We start from the raw sequence: 22686 nt of genomic DNA, 5'->3' as shown, positions 1-22686 counted from the left end.
TGAGTCTGGCAGGCAGAAGGGGTTGGTGGGCAGCAGTGAGATGTGGTGGGTTTTCTTGTGCAGCCAAGTCTGAAGAGTCGGGCACAAAAACAGCATCCCTGGAGCCTGTGTGCAGACGTCCAAGAAGTGTACTGGCCACTGCAAAGGCCTGGGGCCCTGGAGCAGGGTGGGAATGTGGGTATCCTGTAGCCTGATTATACCAGATGCACCAGCCATAAGATAGGGGTTTCTGACTGAGCCCACCATCTGGGGTGATGGAAAGAGAAGTCACCAGGTCCCCATCTTGCTTCTTGGGGTCCACAGTCCCTCATCTAGGACCTGACTGGGGGGCCCTTTCAGTTATCTCTAAGACACAGACACTGTGGTTCCTGGGTTTAAGGGTAACCAAGATAAAAATAACCAGAAAGCTCTATAGATTAGGCGCCAACTCACTTTTATTAAGATGTGGGTGTGTTCCACTTTAGCAGAAAGTTCCCTTCCTAACATGTCCAAGTGCCTGGCCAAACTCTGGGGTGATATGGGAAGAAGAAGTCGAAGGAGTCAGGCCTTGCAACCGCAGCTGAGGATGCTTCCCAGAGCAGGCCTCCCAGGTTCCGGCCGGGAAAGGGTCAGAAGCCTGCAGGCCGTGCCACAGGCCCCTAGGGAAGTGACCAGCATGCATCACTCCCTGCCTGTCTGCAGTGCTCTGCAGGCCCTGCTCAAGTGCACAGGGAGAGGCTCCCATAAAGGGCCTGCCTTACTCGCTGCCTTCTCAGCCTGCTCCCCTCCTGGGGTCCGTGTGCCTCGATGTCCTGACAGGGCAGCACAGCCCTGAGAGCAGCCCGCACAGCCTAGCCCGCTATGGGGCCAGCCCACCCCCAGATGCCAGCCAGGGCTGGTGTTCCCCTGCTGTTTCTCTGGCTGTCCCTGCCTCCCAGGACCTGCCTGGTTTGCCCTGACTCTGGGATGTCCCGACACAACATCCACCCACTCCTTCCCTGACCTCTGCTGCTGAAGACCTGCATCCAGGCAGCCACTCTGTCCAATCCACTGGCTCTGCTGGATCTCACTCAGGCTCCAGGGCTTGCATTTTCTCTGGCTGAGTGGCTTGCCTGGTCACTGACCCGAGGCCTCGCCTGGCCCTGGCATCTGTGTGTGCCCTGCATCCTCTGAGGATCCTGAATGCACAGTCCGCTACAGGTGATCCTAGATCATTCCTCTCCTGTCTCTGCTGTCCTTCTCTCTAACATTGACAGTCCCGCCTATAAATGGTTTTGCTGCTAGGACACCAGGAGGCGCCTGGGGCATGAAGAGAGGCAACGTGGTGCCTGAGAGGATTCGGATTCTCCTGGGCAAGGGCCTCGTGGACAGGGGCCCTGTGCCATAGACAGACGTGTGAAAATGCAGGAGACGCACACGGGTGCCTGGCCACCCGCAGGGCTGCTTCCAGGCACGTGTGCTGTCTTTCTGGGTTGTTTCATAGATGGTAAGTCGTTTTGGTAAACTTAACTTGGTTCCGTTAACACTTTCACAAAACAGTTTTGTGTCTGAACCATAAAGTGCTAAGTGATTGGCAAAGGTCCCTTCAACAATGAACAAAGCTTAGATCAAAGGAAGGAGAAAACCGTGCTGTCCCGGCTATAAAAACAAAACAGAACAACAGCCGCAGCTACAGGGTTTCCTGTGGGTGGAGAGGCCACATACACTTTCCTTCTTTCTGAAAACCCATGATGGAGATGGGGCCGCTAGGCACAGGGTCATCACCTCACGTGGGCCACACCCCAGCCACCCAGGGTGGTCAGGGTCTGTTCCTTTGACAAATAGGATGCCCCATGCGTCCAAGCTGAACAGAAGCTCTGTCCTGTCTTGTTCACATCCTCTGGGTGAAGTTTCTATGGGTCTACACTTGGGACTCCCTGCAGGCATTGGGCTGGGAGTGCAGGAGAGGGGGAGGGAGGGTCCCCTCTGCCAGGCGGCTGCAGACTCTAGTGACGAGGACACAGGGGAGCCCCCTTGAGTGCCCAGTCTCCGGGGAGGAGTAGACCTCGCCACAAAGCACCAACACCCTGCAGGAAGGATCACAATCACCCAGACCATTGGGCTCCTGACCCTCCTCCAGCCCTGGTCCAGCCCCTGACCCAGAAGGCACAGTATAGGTGGCTACTCACTGGCAAGGATGACCATGTCCATGCCCCAAAAGATGCTCATGATCCAGCCCACCATGACGATGGCCGTGAGGGTCTGGATGAGGGCCGCTGCGATGTTCAGCCAGAAGACACAGCACACATGCCTGTCCGGGAGGTCGGTACGGGCTCCGCACAGCACGGCAAAGGCCGAGACAAACGTCCCTGTGAGAGGCAGGATGGACAACCTCCTGAGGGCACTGGGGGTATAGCCACACGTGTGCTTCCAGCTGGCCTGGGGCCCAGCCACCCGCCCCCTGGCAGCTAGGAGAGGGGCGACCCGGTGTCCAGCACCTTTCCACTCAGACCCGGCCCGCCTCTCTTCCCCGTGCTGGAGGGGCTGATGTACCAGCCGCGGAGGCCCGGCACAGTCCTGGGACCATCACAAGCTGTCCGTCCCATGTGGGAGCCACAGTGCAGCCACCTGCAAGGACTCTGAACAGCCCGGTGGAAAAGGTATTGATCTTGTGTGGCAAAGGCTATAAAGGGCCTAGCAGTTCAGAAGAGTCAGCATCACTGGGGTGACACAGGAGCCACCTACAGAGGTAAATTAGGAAGTGACCCCCAGCACACACACTAATTGCAAAGGGATGGGAGCTCAGGCCCCAGGTGCCTGCAGAGTGGAGAGAGCACAGGCCAGTGCCAATCCTTCAGAGACCCTCCTCTGATGGTATTCCCCCAGAACCTCCAGACCTGCAGCAGGGGGCGGGGTAGGGTTAGAGCCCAAAGCGACATAGTGTGTGTGTCCAGCTCCCTTCCCTGGCATGACTTCTCAGATCCCTGCAGGTGACAGCGCTGCCCTTAATGACATTTCCCCAGAGTCAGGCTCTTCTCCAACACGGGCTCTGAGCCTGCAGCACCCCGCAGGGCAGCCGGACTCCTGCCTTCCTCTGCTAGGGACCCTTTGCATTGGGCTCACCAGATAATCCAGGGAAACCTCGCATCTCACATCACATCTGCAGACCCTCCCCTTGATTGTATAAAGTAACATCCACACAGGTTCTGGGGGGGGTCAGTGTGTGGACATCTTTGGAGGAGCATGATTCTGCCTCCCGCACTAACACACTGCATTAACCAGATGTCCCTTGTGCTTCAACACCTGGAGTCTTGCTGCCCCTGGAGAGACAGCCCCTCAGGGCTAGCTGATTCCTAGACCTGGTACTCAACCCCCGAGTCCAGAGCCCACACCTCAAGCAGCTCCTATATGGGCCCTCACACTCCAGGCTGCGAGACCCCCACCCTGATCGCTCAGGGCCAGATTCAGGAGAGCCCCCTGAAATTGTTCAAACTGGTCAGCCCCTAGCCTGCTGACCCTACTTTGTGTGTTCCTTCCCTGCAAACTACAGTGAAGGCCCATGTTTGCCCCTTGTGACCTCTGTCTCCTGACCATCTCTGGCACCTCCTCATGTGGACACCTGCACCATGGCGTGACCCCTCCTTTTAGGAAGTGTGACTAACTATCCTTTCAATGACTGTCATTTCCTGATCTGTTGGCCTCTCCATATCTAAATAATAACAAAACCTACATTTTAAAGTACATGCACACTACTGGGTATTTACCCTAAAGTTACAAATGTAGTGATCCAAAGGGCCCCTGCAGCCCAATCTTTATAGCAGCAATGTTCACAACAGCCAAACTATGGAAAGAGCCCAGATGTCCATCGACAGACAGATAGATAGAGATGTGGTACATTTATACAATGGAGTATTACTCAGCCATCAAAAAAATGAAATCTTCTCAGGTGTGGAATTTAAGAAACAAAACAGAGACTTAGAAGAGAGGAAAAAAAAAAAAAAACAAGACGAAATCAGAGAGGGAGACAAACCCTAAGAGACTCTTAATCCTAGGAAACAGACCGAGGGTCACTGGAGAAGAGGGGAGTGGGGGGATGGGGTCACTGGGGGATGGACATGAAGGAGGTCACATGATGTGATGAGCGCTGAGTGTTATATAAGACTAATGAAGCACTGATCTCTACCTCTGAAACCAATAATACATTATATGTTAACTGAATTCAAATAAAAACTTTAAAATGCAAAAAAAAGAGACTAAAAAAATCCCTAAAAATAAGTGCACACATTCAAGAATCAAGTATCCTGTGCAAGGTCATGGTCATAGGCAGGGACTGACCCCACGGCCATCTGAGGCCATGCTCTTGCTGGCTGTCTCTGCCTCACAGCAAGTGCAGACGAGAGAGCAGGACATTTGCAAAACCAGTCAACAGAGCAGTAACCATCCTCACACTCCCCCTCTTCCTCTTCCTCTGGAGCTCCTGCTCCTCAAGGAAGCTGCCTTGGCATCCATATTTCTTCCTCTCTGCACTCTGGCTCCTGGCCCTTCCCTGCCCAACCCTGGTGGCTCCCACTGGCTTCCAAGGTGGCCTTTCCCTGGCTCTACACCCATGTGTCCCAGATCCAAGGCTGATCCCTCAGGTGCATGTGCTGATTCCCAATCCCAATCCTGCCCATCCTCCTCCTCTTTACAATCACCACCAATTGGGTGTTTCTGTCTCTTGAGGGCCTGATGGTCCCTCTTAGACACCAGGTGGCATCCCATATACTTTCTGGCCTGTGCATAGTAGGTGGAATGTAGGGATCCAAAGAAATGTAACCAGTGTTAACTGCATCCTCAGACCTCCTGCTTTGTCACCTGCAGTATTTGTTAAAACTATAGACACCTGGAGGGAATGATGTCACCAGGATGATGACACAGGTCCTTGCTGATATCATTCTGCTTCACAACAAGAATAGCCAACGACTATGCATGAGCAAAACACCACTAGAGGATCCCACCCTGCCCACCCAGAGGTCTCCCCTGAGCATTGCAGGTCACTTCTGGGGGCCCCTACTCTGATCTAGCTGTACAGGGATTGCAGGCAAATCTGTGGGGCCGGAGCACCGGAATCTGACTGTGATGCGGGTGGGAGCATCCAGTATGGATCTACGACAACCAGCAGAGACCTTGGCACATGGAGTTCACACCAGCACAGCCCAAGTCATCATCCCAACAGTGGAGAGGGTCTACCTACCACATGTAACCCGAGGGCCGGAAGGAACACGTGGAAGCCATGTGGCCCTCTAACCCTGCAGCCAAGAGACAGGTGGCAAGCAAATCACCCCTAGGGCAAAGCCATTGCCCATCATAGAGGGTTTCCCCACTCTGCATAGGCAGGAGGATTAATTCATGGCCAAAGCTGGGGGTAGCTCCCAGACCCTCCCAAATGGAGAGTCTGGGAAAGTGAGAGGAGCCTCCCTACCCCCACCCAGATAAGGCATGAGACATAGGGGCAGCCCTCAAGGGATGAGACATGGCCCTAGCTGCTATGGCTCTCAGCCCCATTGGACCAGAAGAGCCTGCGAGCACACCAGGAAGCTGTATTTGACTGCTCTGGCTGGGGAAATGGCAGGCAAAGCCAACAGAGCAAAGCCACTGTATCTGTTCATCCAGGGCACTGGGGGCATGGGTTGGCCTGAGTGAAAACAACAAGCAAAAAGCTTTCCTGGCATTAGAGCTGCTTCTCCCACTGTGCCAGGCAGGGAAGCTAATTCTGCTTTTGCCAAATACAGCCAGTATTTGGCCCGCCCGACCAGAAACTTCACCAGGCCTGACACAGGCCTGTAGCCCTGCTTACAGCAGCACCTGGACAGAGAGCCTGACCTGTGGCTTTCCCCATCTTCAAAGTGAAACTGATAACCACACCTGGGAAGTCAGTGAAAGAATAAAGTGGGAAGCATCACACTTCCTGATGTCAAGCTAGACTATAGAGGGGTGTCTGGGGGGCTCCATCAGTGAAGCGTCTGCCTTCGGCTCAGGTCATGATCTCAGGGTCCTGGGATCAAGCCCTGCATCAGGCTCCCTGTTCAGCAGGGAGTCTTCTTCTCCTTCTGCCTTTGCCCCTTGCTTGTGTGCTCACTTGCTCTCTCTCTCTTGCTCCCTCTCAAATAAATAATTTTTCAAAAAAGATATACTGTAGAGCAATAGTAAGCAAACCAATATAGTACTGGCATAAAAGCAAATAGACCAATGGAACAGAACTGAGAGCCCAGAAATAAACCCAGGCATATATGGTCAACTAATCTTTGACAAGAGAGCCAAGAACACTCAATGAAGAGAAGACAATCTTTTCAGTCAACGGCGCTGGGATAACTGGATATTCACATGGAAAAGAATGAAGCTGGACCCCTACCTCACACCACTGACAAAAATTAACTTGAAAGGGATCAAAGACTTAAATGTAAGACCTGAAACCAAGAAACTACTGGAAGGAAACAGACACAAAGCTCCCCAGCGTGGGTCTTGGTGATGGTTTCTTGCATGTGATACCTAAAGCTCAAGCATCAAAGTAAAAAATATACAAGTGGAACAACATCAAACTAAAAACTTCTGCACAGAAAAGGAGACCATCCACAAAGTGAAAAGACAACCTGTGGGATGGGTGAAAATATGTGCAATCCTTATATTTGATAAGGGGTTTATCTCCAAAATACAGAAAGAACTCATACAACTCTGTAGCAGAAAAACTACTCAATTAAAAATGGGCAAAGGACCAGAATAGATGCTTCTCCAGCGAAGACATCCAGATGGCCAACAGACATGAAAAGATGCTCATCATCACTCAGTATCAGTGAGATCCCACCTCACACCTGTCAGAATGGCTAAAATTAACGACATAGGAAATAACAGGTGTGGGCGAGGATACAGAGAAAGGGGAACCCTCTTGCACTGTTGGTGGGATTGTAAATGGGCGCAGCCACTGTGGAAAACAGTATGGAGGTTCCTCAAAAATGAAAAATAGAATGACCATATGGTCCAGCATTCCAATTTGGGGAATATATATATTTAAAAAATAAACACACTAATTCAAAAGGTATCTGCACCCCATGTTCACTGCAGCACTACTCACAGTAGCCAAGACACAGAAGCAACCAGTGTCTACGGATGGATGAATGGAGAAAGACATTGTGGTACGAATGTGTACAATGGAATATTATTCAGCCATTAGAAAACGAGGAAATCCTACCACCTGTGCAAACATAAAGCCTTCAGTACACTAAGTGAAGTAAGCCCGACAGAGAGAGACAAATACTACAGGATCTCACGGATACCTGGAATCTAAAACAAAAACTATAAGTGAACTCAGGAAAAGAGATGAGACATGTGGTTAGCAGAGGCGGGGGGGGGGGGGGGGGGGGGGAGCCGGAGGGAGGGGGTCAGGAGGTGCAAACCCCAGGTGTGAGGGTCGCAGGCACTGGGGGGTCACGTAGCGGACACTGTTATGGGGCGCACACGAAAGTTAAGAGTCGATCCTGAGTTCTCACCGCAAGGATGAAAGTTTTTTCTCTCTTTGTCCTGTGTCTGCACGAGAAGCTGGGTGTGAGCAGGACCCGCCGCGGTGACGGTTTCACAACGACTATAAATCAACCCACCGCGCTGTACGCCTCGGACTTACCCCGTGAGGGATGTCAATTATTTCTCAGGATAGCGGGAAACGATGCAGATGCCTGAGTCCCACCTACGATCCAAATTTAGATCTGGGGGTGGGGGTGGGGGACAAATCTTCATTTCTAAGCAAGTTTCTCCCTCCTCGCAAATGCCCACTCAAGTGTGAGCTGCACGGATCAAACAAGGAACCGGCCCCTCTGTGTTCCCGGCACAGAGCCAGCCAGGAAACTCGGGACCTGGAAGTGATTATTCTCTCACCCATGGACAGCCAGTCGGGGACACAGACAGCTGCTGGATCCTCCTTCCTAGGAGATGTAGCTGGTTGCAGCACTTAGGTCTCTCTGCAGCCCATCCAGACACCTGACTTGGTCCATGCCCTTGGACTCCCCCAGATGAGTGAGGAAGCTCCTTATCCCCACCTGATGGAGGAGGAAGGGAGCGAGGGTAATGCCCTGGTCTGCAGAGGGGGGATGATGGAAATGGCACTACAGCCTCCTCCCCCAGGCAGGAGCAGGACAGGGTGCTGTGGGGGCAGGGCCCGTGACATGGCCAGGGGTGGCCAGCTGCTGGGTCCTGGCCAAGGGTGCTGCATGCCCAGAGAAGGTGCATGCCCCTAAGCTGGGGGCAATGGAGCTCTGGCAGGGTTTTGAGCAGGAGAGCAAAGCAGGAGAGGGATACAATGGAAGCAGTGATGGAAAACGATCATGTGTCAGCAGGGTGCTGGGTGAGTAGGCAGTATCTGAGATGGACAAGCAGGGCTGCGGAGGGATGGGACATGGACTCAGCGCTTGGGAGTGGACACAGAAGGAAACAGAGGGCCCCGCGGGAAGTGTGCCTCAGTCCTTAACCTCTGCTGGCATACTGTGCATGGTGGGAAATGAGATAAACACATGCTGACACCATTAAAAAAAGGAGAACACTAGAGAAGTGGCATGATGGCAGAGCTGAGCAAGAGCAGGTGGGGGAAATATTAAGTAAAAATAACACAGATGCCATTCCCCCCACACCTACAGTGTGCGACACCGTGTACCCTCCCTCTGCCTACCTTACCTCTAATCCTTACAGCTCGGAGCTAATTATTAACACTCCCAGTCTACAGATGAGGGGGGGTGGGGCCGGGCAAGTCTCAGAAAGGTTGAATGATCGGCCACGCAACGCAGCCTTGATTTAGACCCAGATCTGTCAAGTTTAGAAGGCTGAGCTCTGTTTAGCCAGAATGTTGCATCTTTACATTAAAAAATAAGGAAAATTAGTACAGCTGCTGTGGAGAACATATGGAGGCCCCTCAAAGAAGTAAAAATAGAAATACCAGATAGTCCAGCTATTTCACTTCTGGATCTGTACCCAAGAGAATTGAAAGCAGAGTCGCAAAGCAATATCTGCACCCCCGTGTTCACAGAGGCATTGTTCACAAGGGCTGAAGCATGGGAGCACCCCAGGGGTTGAGAGGTAGATGAGTGGATAAACAAAAGGTGGTGTACACATACACTGGATTATTCATCCTTAAAAAGAAAGGAAATCCTGACACCTGCTATAACATGGATGAACCTTGAGGACATCGTGCTGAGTGAAATAAGCCAATCAAGAAGGGACAAATACTACGTGATTTTATTCACGTGAGGCACCCAGAGGGGTCGAATTCATAGGGACAGAAGAGGATGGTGGTGGCCAAGGGCTGGGGGCAGAGGGAATGGGGGCTTAGTGTTTCATGGGACAGAGTTTTAGTTTGCAAGACAAAAAAAAAAAAAAGATATCCATCTGGAGATGGATGATGGGGTTGGTTGCAAAACAGAGTGAATAGACTTCATGCCACTAAACTATATGCTTAACAATGGTTAGGATGGGGCACCTGGGGAGGGGGGGCTCACTTGGTTAAATGTCTGCCTTCCTCTCAGGTCATGATCCCAGAATCCTGGGATAGAGCCTCGAGTCAGGCTCCCTGCTCAATAGGGAGCCTGCTTCTTTCTCCCTCTCCCTCTGCCTGCTGCCCCTGCTTATGCTCTGTCAAATAAATAAAATCTTTTTTTAAAATGGTGAGGATGGCAAATTTCTTGTTATGCATATGTACAATTAAAAAAATGAAAAACATAAGTAAAGAAACCTCATCCTTCCTGATTTTCAAAATATCCTTGAAGCCCTCCACCACCCTCCTGCCCCAGCCAGAATCCCTGATGGGAGGCCCTGGAGCAGACGGTGCCCTGACCTGTGGCCAAACCTCAGCCTTCCTGCCTCCTTCCGCTGGGCTGAACCACAAGAAATGGCCATTTCTGTGGGTTGATCCTCAGCTGAAGAAAAGAAATTTGCTATGGCTTGGCCTGCTACATGTATGGATATTTTGAGCATAACAAAACTCTGTCCTTGAGCTCAGAAGTTCTGAGTTAGAAGCCATCTGGTCCATCTCTTGTCAAAAGATGGAAGCTCACCAGAATCACCAAACTGATGAGAGGCCCCTGGGCCTCTCCATGCATCTGCCTGCCTGCCACGGGGAGAGGACGGCCCAATGAATCCGCTGCTCTGCAGAACTCAGAGTTGTACAAAAGGCAACACCAGCAAAGACCCAGGCTCTGCGGGGAGGAGACAGGTTGGCCCACATTTCGTCTGAAAGAGGAGGCAAACTCAGGGCACCTGGGTGGCTCAATCAGTTGAGCATCCGACTCTTGGTTTTGGCTCAGGTTGTGATCTCGAGGTCTTGGGATTGAGCCCAGCGTCAGGCTCTGAGCTCAACACAAAGTCTACTTCAGATTCTTTCTCCCTCTGCCTCCCACTCAGATTCTCTCTCTCAAATAAATAAAATCTTAGAAAGAAAGAGGAGGCAAACTTATGTGTGTGAGGTGTGGGGGGGACTCCTGGTCACTCCTTTCACCCACATGGACATGTTCAGGATTACTCTGGGATATACATAGAAACACAAGCACCGCGTGTTTACTTACTGATTTGTACAACATTTATATGCACATATGTTACCAGCAGTTGCTTTCATTTGGATAAACTATTCATCAATTATTAATTAGGATCAATAATTTTACTAATTAGGAAATGATGGTAATAGGTCCCTTTGGCCATATAAAGTTAAAAGTGCTACAGAAAGGATTAAGAGAATGGATTTATAATATAAAAACATCATTTTAATCTTTCCAGCAGTAAGTTTATTTTTTTTTTCAGCAGTAAGTTTAAAGAATGATTTTAGCACATTTTCATATGAAGAGGTGTTAATTGTTTTAAATGAGTCTTACCCGCTAAATAAAGAGCCCTACCCAACGGCAATGTGTTAGTTCTAATTTATCCCTCTGAGTGCCAACCTCATGCCAGTGAGCATTCCAGAGTCCGGAGCTAGAGCCCAGCCAGGTGAGGGGAGCCCTCCGTCTGGCTGGCACACCAGGTCACAAAGGGAACAGTGACAAATTCTGTTCGGTTGTATCAGGGAAGACTTCACAGGCAAGTAAGTGATTGTGGGGAGAGGTCTGGAAGCTGATGGAGATGGTCCACGGAAGAAGGAAAGGAAGAGCATTCCAGATACAACCCAGCATGTCCCTCTAGGAGCTCAGAGGGTGGCACAGGGTACAGAGAGGGGAGCGATGAAAACAAGGCTGGCTCATACTCTGTCAAAAAATATAATAAGTTGGGGTGCTTGGGTGCTCATTAAGCATCCAATCTTTTTTTTTTTTTTTTTTTTTTTAGCATCCAATCTTAATTCCAGCTTAGGTCACAATCTCAGGATCATGAGATGGAGCCCTGTATCAGGCTCCGTGCTGGGTGTGGACCCTGCTCAGGATTCTCTGTCTTTCACTCTCCCTCTGCCCCTATCCCTAAATAAATAAATAAATAAATAATAAATAAATAAATAAATAAATAAATAAATAAATAGGATACCTTCATAAATTAAAAGAATGAGGCCAAGGTGGGCCAAGGGCCTTGCTATGGGGTTGGGCTACCCTCTCCAGGCAATGGCAATCAACAGGGAATTATACATTTGGGTTTTAATTTTATTATTTTTTTTAAGATTTTATTTCTTTGTTTGAGACAGAGACAGAGCAAGAGAGAGAGCACAAACCGGGGGAAGAGCAGATGGAGAGGGAGAAGCAGACCTCCTGCTGAGCAGGGAGCCCAACATGAGACACAATCCCAGGACCCTGGGATCATGACCTGAGCCGAAGGCAGACGCTCAACCAGCTGAGTCACCCAGGCGCCCCTCAGATTTTAATTTTAGAAGAAACACTGTGACCCCAAGGGGAGGACGGGGTGGGGCAAAGGGCTGAGGCAGGAGGCTGGGAGGAGAGACATCGCCAAGATCTCTGTGACAGGCCAGAGGGGGGACACAAGGAGTGGCAGCAGGGACAAGCTGGGAAGGAGCTCAAGGAGGAAGAGCACATCGTCGTGTCCCCAGGACCGGGTGACCAGCTGCATGACATGAAAGGAAGAGGAAGAAGGTCCAGACAGGTCTGGGCTTCTGGTTTTCCACACTATGCTGTAAGGGGGAGGTCCCTGGAGAACTGGGGGGCATTGTCCAGGAGAGCCTGAACAGGCAGCCCAAAACCATACCTGTGCATGAGCTCCCCGGGAGGCTGTAGAAGGCAAGGACAGAAGGTCAAGGCAAAAGCCAGGGAGACATCAAGACCCCCAGATGAGCAAGGACAGGGAAGGTGGGAGGGATGAGGGCATAAAGGTGGGGGAGCAGGGCAGAGGGATAAAGCTTGGGATCTCAGAAACAGGAGGCCGACTCAGGGAAGATGAGCCAGGGACAGGCCCCTGCAGCAGAGAGGGCCAGTGACAGGTACTGGGTGGGAGCATGGCCACATGGGGGTTGGAGAGGAGCCCTCAGCTCCGGGTCTTGAGAGCAAGCCAAGGTAGGAGCAGGATGTCAGAGGCCTGGGAGAGAATGAGGTGTGGATTCCAGGATAAGAGAGAGGACCGACCACTCTTTCAAAAAGGATATTCAAGGGGCACCTGGGTGGCTCAGTGGTTGAGTGTCCATCTTTGGGTCAGGGCATGATCCAGGGGTCCTGGGATCAAGTCCCGCATCGGGCTCTCCAAAGGGAGCCTGCTTCTCCCTTTGCCTATGTCTCTGTCTCTCTGTGTGTGTCTCTCATGAATTAAAAAAAAAAAAAAGTATATTCTAGAAACATAAGCCAGTTTACCCATTGGGAAGTCACTGCGTGGCAGGAGAGGCTAAAGCCCTAACTGGGCAGGTGCAGGTGGGTGTGAAGCCTCCTGATAAGATGAAGGGAGGAGGAGAGGAGAGGAGGAGGGGAGGACGGGAGGACGGGAGGAGGGGAGGAGGGGAGGAGGGGAGGAGGGGAGGAGGGGAGGAGGGGAGGGGGCCTACTGCAGTTTTCCAAACCAGTCTGCTTCTCAGCGTGAACTGGGATCTCTAACAATGCAGCTCTAGGGCCCCACCTCCAGACCACCAGAGGCATAGCGATGAACCTGGGAATTAGCTGTTTAGAAAAATAAAACCCACCTCACCTGACCCTGATGTACAATCCAGTTTCAGAAGCCTTCTCTGAGGCAAAGAGAGATCGGCCTCTGAGACACAGAACCCAAAAGTTGCACACCCTCGCAGGAAACCTGCACACGATTCCAGCCATTCCCACTGCCCAACAGTGTCCCCACAACGCAGGGCCGACCTGGGGAAATTACTCTCCGCTGCACAGGCAGGACAGGGAACTCTTCCCAGGGGCAGGGGGTGGGGGGAGGCCAGGCCACCACCACCTGGCACAGAGGGGTAATGATACTAGTGAACTGCCACCCAAATCAGCCTGTGACCAGACCGTGAACGCTGGCCTGGACGTGAGCCTCGCACACAGGTCCTACTGTGACCCCAAGGGAGGAAGGCCTGACGAGGACCCCAAACACACACAGAGACTTAGAGCAAAGATGCCCCAGGGCTTTGCAACCACAGCCCTCTCTGGCCACCACAATTCATGTGGGAGCTGTGGGAGGTGCTGGGCTGGAGAGGAGGTCTCAGGGAAGGTGATCCCAGATGCCATCTGCAGCTGGCTCTGCATTCAGAGGCACCACTGGCCACCTGCATGTTCCCTGTCACCCTCCAGGAAGGGCTCGCTGTGCACAGCCCTCTTTCGGGCAGAACTCTCAGGAGATGTAAAGGACAGCTCGGCCCAGACTTTACAGCCAATCTGGGAGGATATGCCACTCTCTAGGACAGAGGTCCCACAGCTACCTGCTATCTAGTCCAGGCGAGAACGAGACAAATGGAAGGTCACACTTGGGGTCACACTCCAAGCAGCTTTGCCTCTTAGACCTCAGGGGGCATAAGAAGTAGCAGAGATGGTTTTAAAACACCATCCTGGGCCCCAGCCTCCAAGACCCGAATGCAGCATGTCTGGGCATCCAGTTCTTCATCACATCAGTTATTCCCACCTGGAGGCAGAAAGGGAAGGACGATAAGCTCACAAAGGATTCTAGAAGGAAGTTCAGGGCAGCGTGGACATACACAGGCCCTTGGTGAGCCGCAGTGGGCGGCAGAAGAGGAGGCCTTGGCCTCCGCAGGGCTCAGCGCATCCTTCCATCCTGCACACACACACCCATCCATGCTGTTCTGGGGAAGGGGCAGGATGGGGCCGATCTGCCGCTTGTGTTCACATGGGAAGGCGCCGCCGGTCTGCAGGCTTCAGCTGCGTGCGTAGAGCAGAGTGAAGAGAGTGAAGGAAGAGAGGGACAAAGCAGGAGAGGGCGGGGTGCCAGAGCAGGTGGAGCGGGCCGGTGCAAGTCGTGGAGGGTGAAGGACGGTTGCCCAAGGTTCAAGGCTGCAGAGGGCAGTGGGGACGGCTGTGTCCTGGGGCTGGAAGCATTCTGTGGACCCAGCACTGCCCTGAGCCTCATGCCCTGCCTGGCAGGGAACTCGCAAAGTGGAGACTCTATAAAAGCCAGAGACAGAGGAGCACAGAGCAAAACACAGACAGTTCTGGGACTCTAGTCATCCTGACCACACTCAAAGTTCCTGGAAATGAATCTGCCCATGCCTTCGACCGGTCTATGCTGGACCAGTGGTAAAAGGGTCTGTGGACGGTCTTCCACATCCCGGCGGCACACAAACCCCCCAGTGAGGTCACTCGGGCCCATCGCACACTAGAAGCACATCATCTCCCGGCAGTGACCAGACTGCCCCCTGCGGTCAGCAGCTCCTATTGACCCCTCTATCCATCTTTGATCACTTACAGATGAGGAAGTGCACTTATTAGGACTTAAATATTTCTGAACACAGGTATCAAAGAAGAAAACCAAAGGAGGGCCTTGTGGTCCCTCCACAGGGAGGAGGTGGAGGACATTCCGAACAAACCTCCTGGCATTCGACCTCGGCTGCTGCCCCATGCCCAGTCCCTCCAGTCCCAAATGGGGGGAAGAAAGCACCAGCTCGGGGTACACACTCCAATTCTTCCCGGGGCCACAGCAAATGCGGAGGGCTCGGGGAACGGTGGCAGCAGAAGCCTTCAGGTGAATGGGGGGTTACAGGTGACACTCGGTGGCCACCACAGCCATGGGGTGGGCCTTGCATTCCCCACCTGAAAAGGCCTCGTGGCATAAAGGTGGTCGGGCAGGGAGCCCCCTCTACTGCTACAAATAAATCTGTTGTCCTTCTGGAGGACGGAGAACCAGAGACCAACTCCCTGTGTCCACTGTGCCTTCACCATGACACCAGGCTGACGATCCTGCTAGAGGCTAGGTTGACAGGAGCCGATAATTAATTTTAACAGCGCTGCGTGTTGCATCAGCCTCCCTGCACCAGTTTGCAAAGCTCCCCTGCCCTCCACCATGGCCTACACCCCCAAGTCCATGCAGAGCAGAACAGGACGCCTCAGGTCTCTCTCAGGGGGCCCAGGGAGGCCCCCTGATCTCTCCCAGGATGTGGAGCCCGAGTAGAAATGTAAATGCATGACTCCAGGTTCCCCAGTTCCGAGCTGGGTCACGATGGGTTCTGGGCATGAATGCCAGAGGGTGAGCTGGGAGAAGTGGGGAGGAGGCGCACTGGAAGGTCTACAGGGCTGAGGCCCTTGGGGGCCAGGTTTGTCCTCCCCACCTTCCAGCAGGGCCGGGGTTATGGCTGGTCAGTCAGGTGGACAAGGGCAGGGAAGGACAGGCGTGGGAGAGGATGACACGCTCCCGTCTGCTCAGAATCTGCAGCCTGATGAGATGAAATTTCCATGGATGGGCAGACACTGAGATTGGAAACAGAGAGGGGCTCGGCCCAAGGTCACAGCTGCTAGGAGCCTCGAGATCCATGCAGGGAGAACCCACCACATGAAGAGCCCATGGGTGGCTCTGTGAGCAGGGATCCCCAAGTCCTGCAGTGACCCCTGGCCTTTGCGGGCATCTTTTAAATGTTTTTTTTTAAGATTATTTATTTATTCATGAGAGACAATGAGAGAGGCAGAGACATAGGCAGAAGGAGAAGCAGGCTCTGCAGAGTCTGCGAGGAATCTGATGCGGGACTCCATTCCAGGACCCTGGGATCACGACCTGGGCCGAAGGCAGACATTCAACCACTGAGCCACCCAAGTGCCCCTGCGGGCGTCCTTTATCCACAGGCTCATGGCTGAGCCTCAGTCAATCGTTCAGGCCTCCAAGTCACATCTGTCATTCATAACACGTCTACCGCATCCTCAGCTCTGAGCTTGTAAAAGGAGTCACTGTGTCCTTATCCACTCAAGTCCTGAATGACCTGGGCCTCCAGTGCCAAGTGTGCATGAGGCCAGGCGTGCCAGGCACCAGGGAGGCTCACAGACTAGAGTGACAGCCCCAGGAGGGTAGGATTGAGCTGTTCCCAGGCGCCCTGAGTTGTGCCACACACCCGCGACATCAGGAGGACAGTGCAGCCCTGCATCTTGCCCCTGAGCCCACAGCAGCAGAGGCTTCCTAAGTCTCCCAGGTCCTGAGCCTCCCAGGTGCACTGCAGACAGCAGAGGAACATTTGCAGTCAGGGTCCCCAGGCGTGGACACCCACATTCCCAGGCACAGAGCTGCCTCTTCCTTACAATCATCTCCAATCATTTTGTCAGTTTGGTTTCCCCACGTACCATTTATGAAGCACCTGCTGGGTGCCAAGAACTGGGCTAAATCTATGTGTGCCCAACAAAAAGGCAGCATCCCGGCCCTCAAAGATCTCCCAGGGTAGTGAGGACAAGTAAACCACGGAACACAAGGCCACATAGTTGGTCCTCGGAGATGGGCAGAGGCGGGATGCTGCCCACAAAGCTGGGCCCCAGAGTCAGAATGCCAAGAGCCCGAATCCCAGCTGAACCACAAATATGCCATGAAGCCTTGACTGGAAACATGATGTGTTCCAACCTCAGTTTCCCCATCTGTACAATAAAGATAATGATAACAGCCTGCCTCACAGGGTGGGCATGAGGACCGAAGTCGTGTGTGTGAAGCACTGAGAATACAAAGTGGCCCTGGGGGCGGGGGGGATTTGTAGGTGAATGAAGGGGGCCGCAGCCCTGTCCCATGGGGGCAGGTGATCAGGAAAGTCTTCCCCAGGAGGTAATACCTGAGCAGAGCCCTGAAACAAGGAGTGATGTGCTGGGAACATAGCGATGAGCTGGAAGATCCTAGTCTGTCATCGTGATTTGTGGCCAGTGGTGATACTTTTCACTCCACCTCCTAAAGAAACCTGTTACAACTGCAAAGTTCACTCTGCCAGCTGCATGAAGCCCAAGGCCTGGGGTGTCAAGCTCCAAGTCTGCAAGGCCGTCCAGCAAACAGCATCTCAGTGGCCATGGAGAAGGCCACGTAGCAGTCAAGCAAACTACAAGATAGAAGGCAAACAGACACTAGACACAGAAAATAAATGTGGCTGTGTGACAGTGCCGGCGCTGTGCCAAAAAGCCCCCGAACTTCCAGGAAGGCATCTGGGACGCAGCCCCAGATCAGAGAGCGTCATTCCCGGTGAAGCAGAAAGAGCCAGGCTCTCAGCTGAATAGATGGTCTGAGCTGACCTGCTGGAGGTGGCACAGCGGGGGGATGCTAGGGGTTCTTGTTCAGAAACCAGGAAAGGACTCCAGTCCCAAGGGACCCCAAGGAGCCACACTGTGCATCATCCAGGTGGCTGCATGACGGCAGTAGAAATGGGCGGCTGGGCTACACTGGCGCCCCAGCCTCCCAGAGGAGCAAGGAGGAAGAAGGGAAGCGGAAGGAGGCCCGTGGGGCTCATGCTCAGCTGCGCCCTGCTGGGCCGGGGACTCCTCGCATGCTTGGCAGATGCACCTGCTCCTTCTTGGAGCCAAGCAGTGCAGGGTAGCACTCCCAGGCCAGAGACAGCATCCTGCAACAGCTCAAGGGAGTGGGCTCAGGATGGCCTTCTCCAAGCACTCACGCCATGGGGACTGCCACACTTGCAGGGAGGGGACCAATGCTACTAGAAGGACTGGATAGTACTGACACGGGGCTGTGGGGCCACACAGGACATGGCCTTTGACCCACACAACTGGAGGCCACGGCCTGGGATGGGGAGGCTGGGCCACTCTGACTCCTGCAACTCCTGGACACAGGACTGGATGTCTTCTTGCCACCCCTCCAGCCCCTCTTCCCTGGAGGGATGACAGGCTGGCTGGGGCTCAGAGAAGGACTGCAGCTGACCACAAGGCGTGAGGGAGGAGAGGAGAGCTCCCTAAGGATCCCTCTAGGGGCACAGGGACAGACTCACAAGCCACCAAGGAGGGAAAATAAGGAACTGCTTTAGGCCATCTTTTGGGCTAACCTGCTCCCTCGATGGTCCCCAAGAAGGCCTTTCTACCATCCAACGGCAAGGTAGCAGCAGCAGCAGGATCAGGGGTACGAGTCCATGCTGCACCGAGCCCTCGGGAGAGAGGGACATTCCACCGAACTGACCCTGCCCACTTCCCCCCACAACCCAGGGCTGCCTCCTCTTTGAACAGATAAGACCTAGGACAGAGGGTGCATTCCCCGACTAGAATGCACTAGAATGCTGGAGTGGCCCCAATTCTGGAGAAATCCCCCTGTACCTACATCCTTCGAAATGTGACCCAGCAACTCCTTCTATCACAAGGCAGTCTCTGCTTCCCCATTCTCTGGACTTGTGATTTTCACAGGCCGACATCATGTGGTATAAGTTGCATTGTGCCAGTTCTGAGTGGAGGCCACAAGGGCTGCGTGGGCCTCCACTTGCTCTCGAGATCTGTCCAGCCTCCATAGGATGGGTCCAAGGAGCCCACTGGAGGACGAGGCCCAGACATCCAGCCACCCTGGCTGAGATCAATTAAGCTTAGAGCCTCTTGAGCCCAGCCCAAATGCAACCCACAGAATGTGGACTAAACCAGTGGCCATTGTTTTAAGCCACTAAGTTTTGGGGAGCAAAGTCAACTGAGGCACCAGCTGTGCCCGTTTTTCCAAACCTGGTGGCCCCCAGGACAGGGGAAGGAGAAGCCACCACCCGGGCTTCTGCTGGCGCCCCTACCCTACGACTGCAGAACGCTTTTCCAGAACAGAAGAGCCGAACAAACATGTTCTGGTTTCCCATGGGTTGTCTCTTCCAAAGAGCCCACCTCTGGGGCAGCACTTCAAGACTCACTTGCTGGTTTCCTACAGAGGCAAAGAACAGAATGGATCTGATAAACCTAATTTTTAACAGGAAACTTAGATCAGGAAAGGATCCAGAATTGCAACCAGCTTTGTCCTGATGGAGGCCTTCTGTCCCCAGATCCAGGCATCTTAGACTTGACTTCCACTGGAGCAAGGCCCCTAGGACCACAGCTTCCAAAAGTAGAGCCAACGAGGCTGCATGGGGAGGGGCAGGAGGCGGTGATGCCGATTGGGAAGACATGTGAGTAGGGTGGGAGAACACAGGAGCTGGGTGGGCAGCAATTAGAAATGGAAAACAGGAGGAGTTCAGTGGAATCCCAGAGAAATCCTGGCAGCTTTGGAGGGAGCACATGCTGTGCCACTAAGGAAGTCCAGGTAATGGCTCTGCCTGAGTCACCATAGCCTCCCTCCTCCTTGGTCCCGAGGGACCAAGCCAGGCCAGCTGGGGAAGGAGCTCGCTTAGCAGGGTGGTGGGGTGGTAGGATGGCAGGCCAGCAACACCAGCTCCTCCCGAGCACCCCACTTCCTACCCCAGCCACCTCTTCCCAGCTGCCTTTGCTGGTGTCCTATTCTTCTCCCCGCCCACTGGCTGGCTCCCCGTGCTCCCCAGCCTCTCTGCTTATTCTCCCTCCCACTGCACAAGCCACCGAGCGCTCCAGCTCAGAGCCCAGAGCCCAGGCGGTTTGCAAGCAGCCCACACTCCACCCTGGACCCACAGCTCAGATCACCCCTTCGTGCTATTTATGTGCAGATCTCCTCTCACCATGGCACAAGACTTTTCTGTTCATCTCTGAGGCCTTCCGAGTTGCCTACAAGAAGAAATGGCACATCAAAGACGCTTAAACACCTAATGAATCTGAACTTCCTAGAATCCCTTCGTGTGACTATAGTGAAGACAGTTCCCAGGTAGATGGCGGTTCTGAGAAGGTACACCTGGTCGTCTGCACTAGCTATGAGCCCCCTGGGGTGGCACAGCCCCGAAATAAGAACACTGACTCTCAACATGGCCTGCTTGGATTTGAGCCCCGACCTAACCACTTATCAGTGTCCTGTGTGACCTTGAACAAGTCACTTAACCTCCTTATACCTTGGTTTGCTCACTTGAGAATGAGAGCAATAATCTCCACCTCTCTGTGTTGTTCTGGACATTACAGGACATGCAGGTGCTTAGAACAGTAGTGGGCACCCCATGAGCACCCCATGGGCACTGTAGAAGTGTGCGTGTTAGCTTGTCCTTCACCGAAGCTGGGTTTGCATTAACCCCCTTTCCGGCCTGGCACATGGCAGGCCTTTAGTGAAGCTTCCTGAATGAACAGATCTCCACTAAGGCATCAGCTGGGGCCTGGAGTTCTGTGCTCCTACAGGACTGGACAAGCTGCCCTCCTGTCCTCTTCTCGGGCGTCACATGGCTGGCACTGGGTGGACCATGTGCTCCCTGAGGGTGAGCCTGGGCACTTGGCTTACTTTGTAGGGACGTCTCCACCACTGGGCTCCCGCACCACCACCCACACCACCACCACCCCCCACAACAGGTGGCATGCACAGGAAAAGTGGTGCCCTTGCGGCCCATCCTAGCTGAGAAGCCCATGGTTATTCAGGCGGAGGAGACTGATCTGCCCTGCTTGGTCCCTGCGGTGAGGGACAGGCTGAGGTACCCCCCAAGACAAGCAGGCTGCCTACATGCCCTCTGACCTCAGCGCCACATGGTAAAGGAACATGGAGCTGCTGTCCTGGCTTCCAGCCCTCGTCAGGCTCCTATCACTTAGGACCTTGGCCATCACGCCCTCTCTCTGAGCACCCTCCCCCTGTCCCCTCCCCCTGGGACGGTTCTTACTGGTGTTATTATGACTGGCACCTCACAGAATTCAGGGCACGGGATGCTTGGGCAGGGCACCACTTTGCCTTCTGAATGACCCCGCTTCTCTGGTGGTGGCACAGTTCAGCAAATAGCTTCCTCCCCCTCCCACGGGCCTGGCAGGGTCTGGGAAGGAGACAGGAAAGGGACAGAAGCCTTCAGGGGACAGACAGCCTGACAGCAAGACACCAAAGCCCTGCGGGGAAGGCTACTAAGCAGCACAAGGACTGTACATCCCCGACCATCACACACAAACTGGAGCACACATCTGGGGAAAGGTCCCCGAGGGGCTTGGCGCCAAATCACAACCCCTGCAGAGAGATGCCAGAAACGACAGAAGATATGGGGAACCCCCGCCCTTAGCCCCAGAGCAGGTGCATTCCCTCTCTGAGCAGCTGACTGTTCACACTCGTTCAGGTGGAACTCGAACCCTGCGCAGTGGCCCCAGGACCCAGGTCAGGGTGCAGAGTTGGGGGTGCCTCGCGGGTTCCCCCTTGACAGAAGTCCCCTGACAGATCAGCCACTGTATTCACTTTGCTTGGCTGCAAACATCTCTGGCCATTTCCAGAAATGAATTTCACCCTTCTTGGGTGCATTTTTGGAACAATTTAGAATTTTCAAAAGACTGCGGTGCTGAACATGACAGCAGCTCCCCGGGGGGTGCTCAGCTTGTTCTGAGCAGCAGCCACCCCACTGGAACTGCGGAGACTCAGGACAAGTGTCTCCATAAATGTGCATCTCGTAAATGAGAACGGATTCCACTTCTGAGTCACCCCTTCAAAGGTGACAGTGTTCAGAGGCAGTTCTGCTCTCATATGTTCTTTTCCTTGTGCTCCGCCTGGGGATGGGCACCCAGGAGGTTTGGAGGCTGGGGAGCAGTTGCAGCCTTCAGTCCCACCCCCTCCAACCTCATCTGGAAAGGGGAGCTTGGCACGGAGTCAGGCCTTCCCTGCACTTCCCACTCGGCATGTCCCCCACTGATGTGCCCCAGGCCACCTCCAAGGGGCTCAGAAACACAGGTGCCAAGGGACAGGGTCACTGGGACTCACACAGCACTGCCGGGGGTAGTGCTAGCTCTACCCACTAAGGTCCTGGGGTGGGAGAGTGTGCATTCAGCATAACTGGCTCACAAACCAAACATGGTAACATACTCTTCGTCATCTGTATTTACAATTAATGGCAGGTTTATGTCATTATTGTGAGTGGTGAGTTGCCCCTGATTTTATGCATTGTTTCCCAAGATAAGCAATGGAAGGATCCAGTATCACTACCTACAGGTGGTGTCTCTTAGGGTACCTTGGGTTGGAAGTGACACAAAGCCAGAGCAGGGCTCACAAAGCCAGCAGTTTCCCTTTCCCTTCCTACCTCAGGGGACCCCCTCCCAGGCAACCAGATGCTCCGAGTCATCCTCCTCAATGCCATGAACATGCTCAATGCCACGGAGCTGTACGCTGAAAAATGTCGACAATGGTAATTTTATGCTACCTATACTTTAGCACAGTAGGAAGAGTGCCCTTGGGACGTCCGCTAACTCACCAGTTACCAGGAATCTTAGGGAGAGGCAGGTCTGTGCCCAGGATGCACGCACCCAACGCAGCCACCCTGGGGAGCCTCCCTCGTGTACGATCCCATCAGGACTGAACTCCATTCTTGCACGGCTTCTGGATTTG

General features: G+C 53.5%; 1 protein-coding gene across 1 annotated transcript in view; it reads right to left on the bottom strand.

Annotated features, from left to right (window-relative positions):
- The window catches only part of STUM (stum, mechanosensory transduction mediator homolog), a 61811-nt gene that overhangs the window by 9393 nt on the left and 29732 nt on the right, over positions 1 to 22686 (bottom strand). Inside the window, exon 2 of the mRNA XM_072732704.1 lies at positions 2148 to 2327. Coding sequence (XP_072588805.1) covers positions 2148 to 2327 — 180 coding nt within the window. The remainder of the gene's footprint in view (positions 1 to 2147; positions 2328 to 22686) is intronic.

The sequence above is a fragment of the Vulpes vulpes genome, chromosome 13 (genome assembly GCF_048418805.1).
Source record: "Vulpes vulpes isolate BD-2025 chromosome 13, VulVul3, whole genome shotgun sequence".
Taxonomy (NCBI): Eukaryota; Metazoa; Chordata; class Mammalia; order Carnivora; family Canidae; genus Vulpes; species Vulpes vulpes.
Note: the sequence above shows the minus strand (reverse complement) of the source record. Positions and strands in the feature narration are given on the sequence as shown.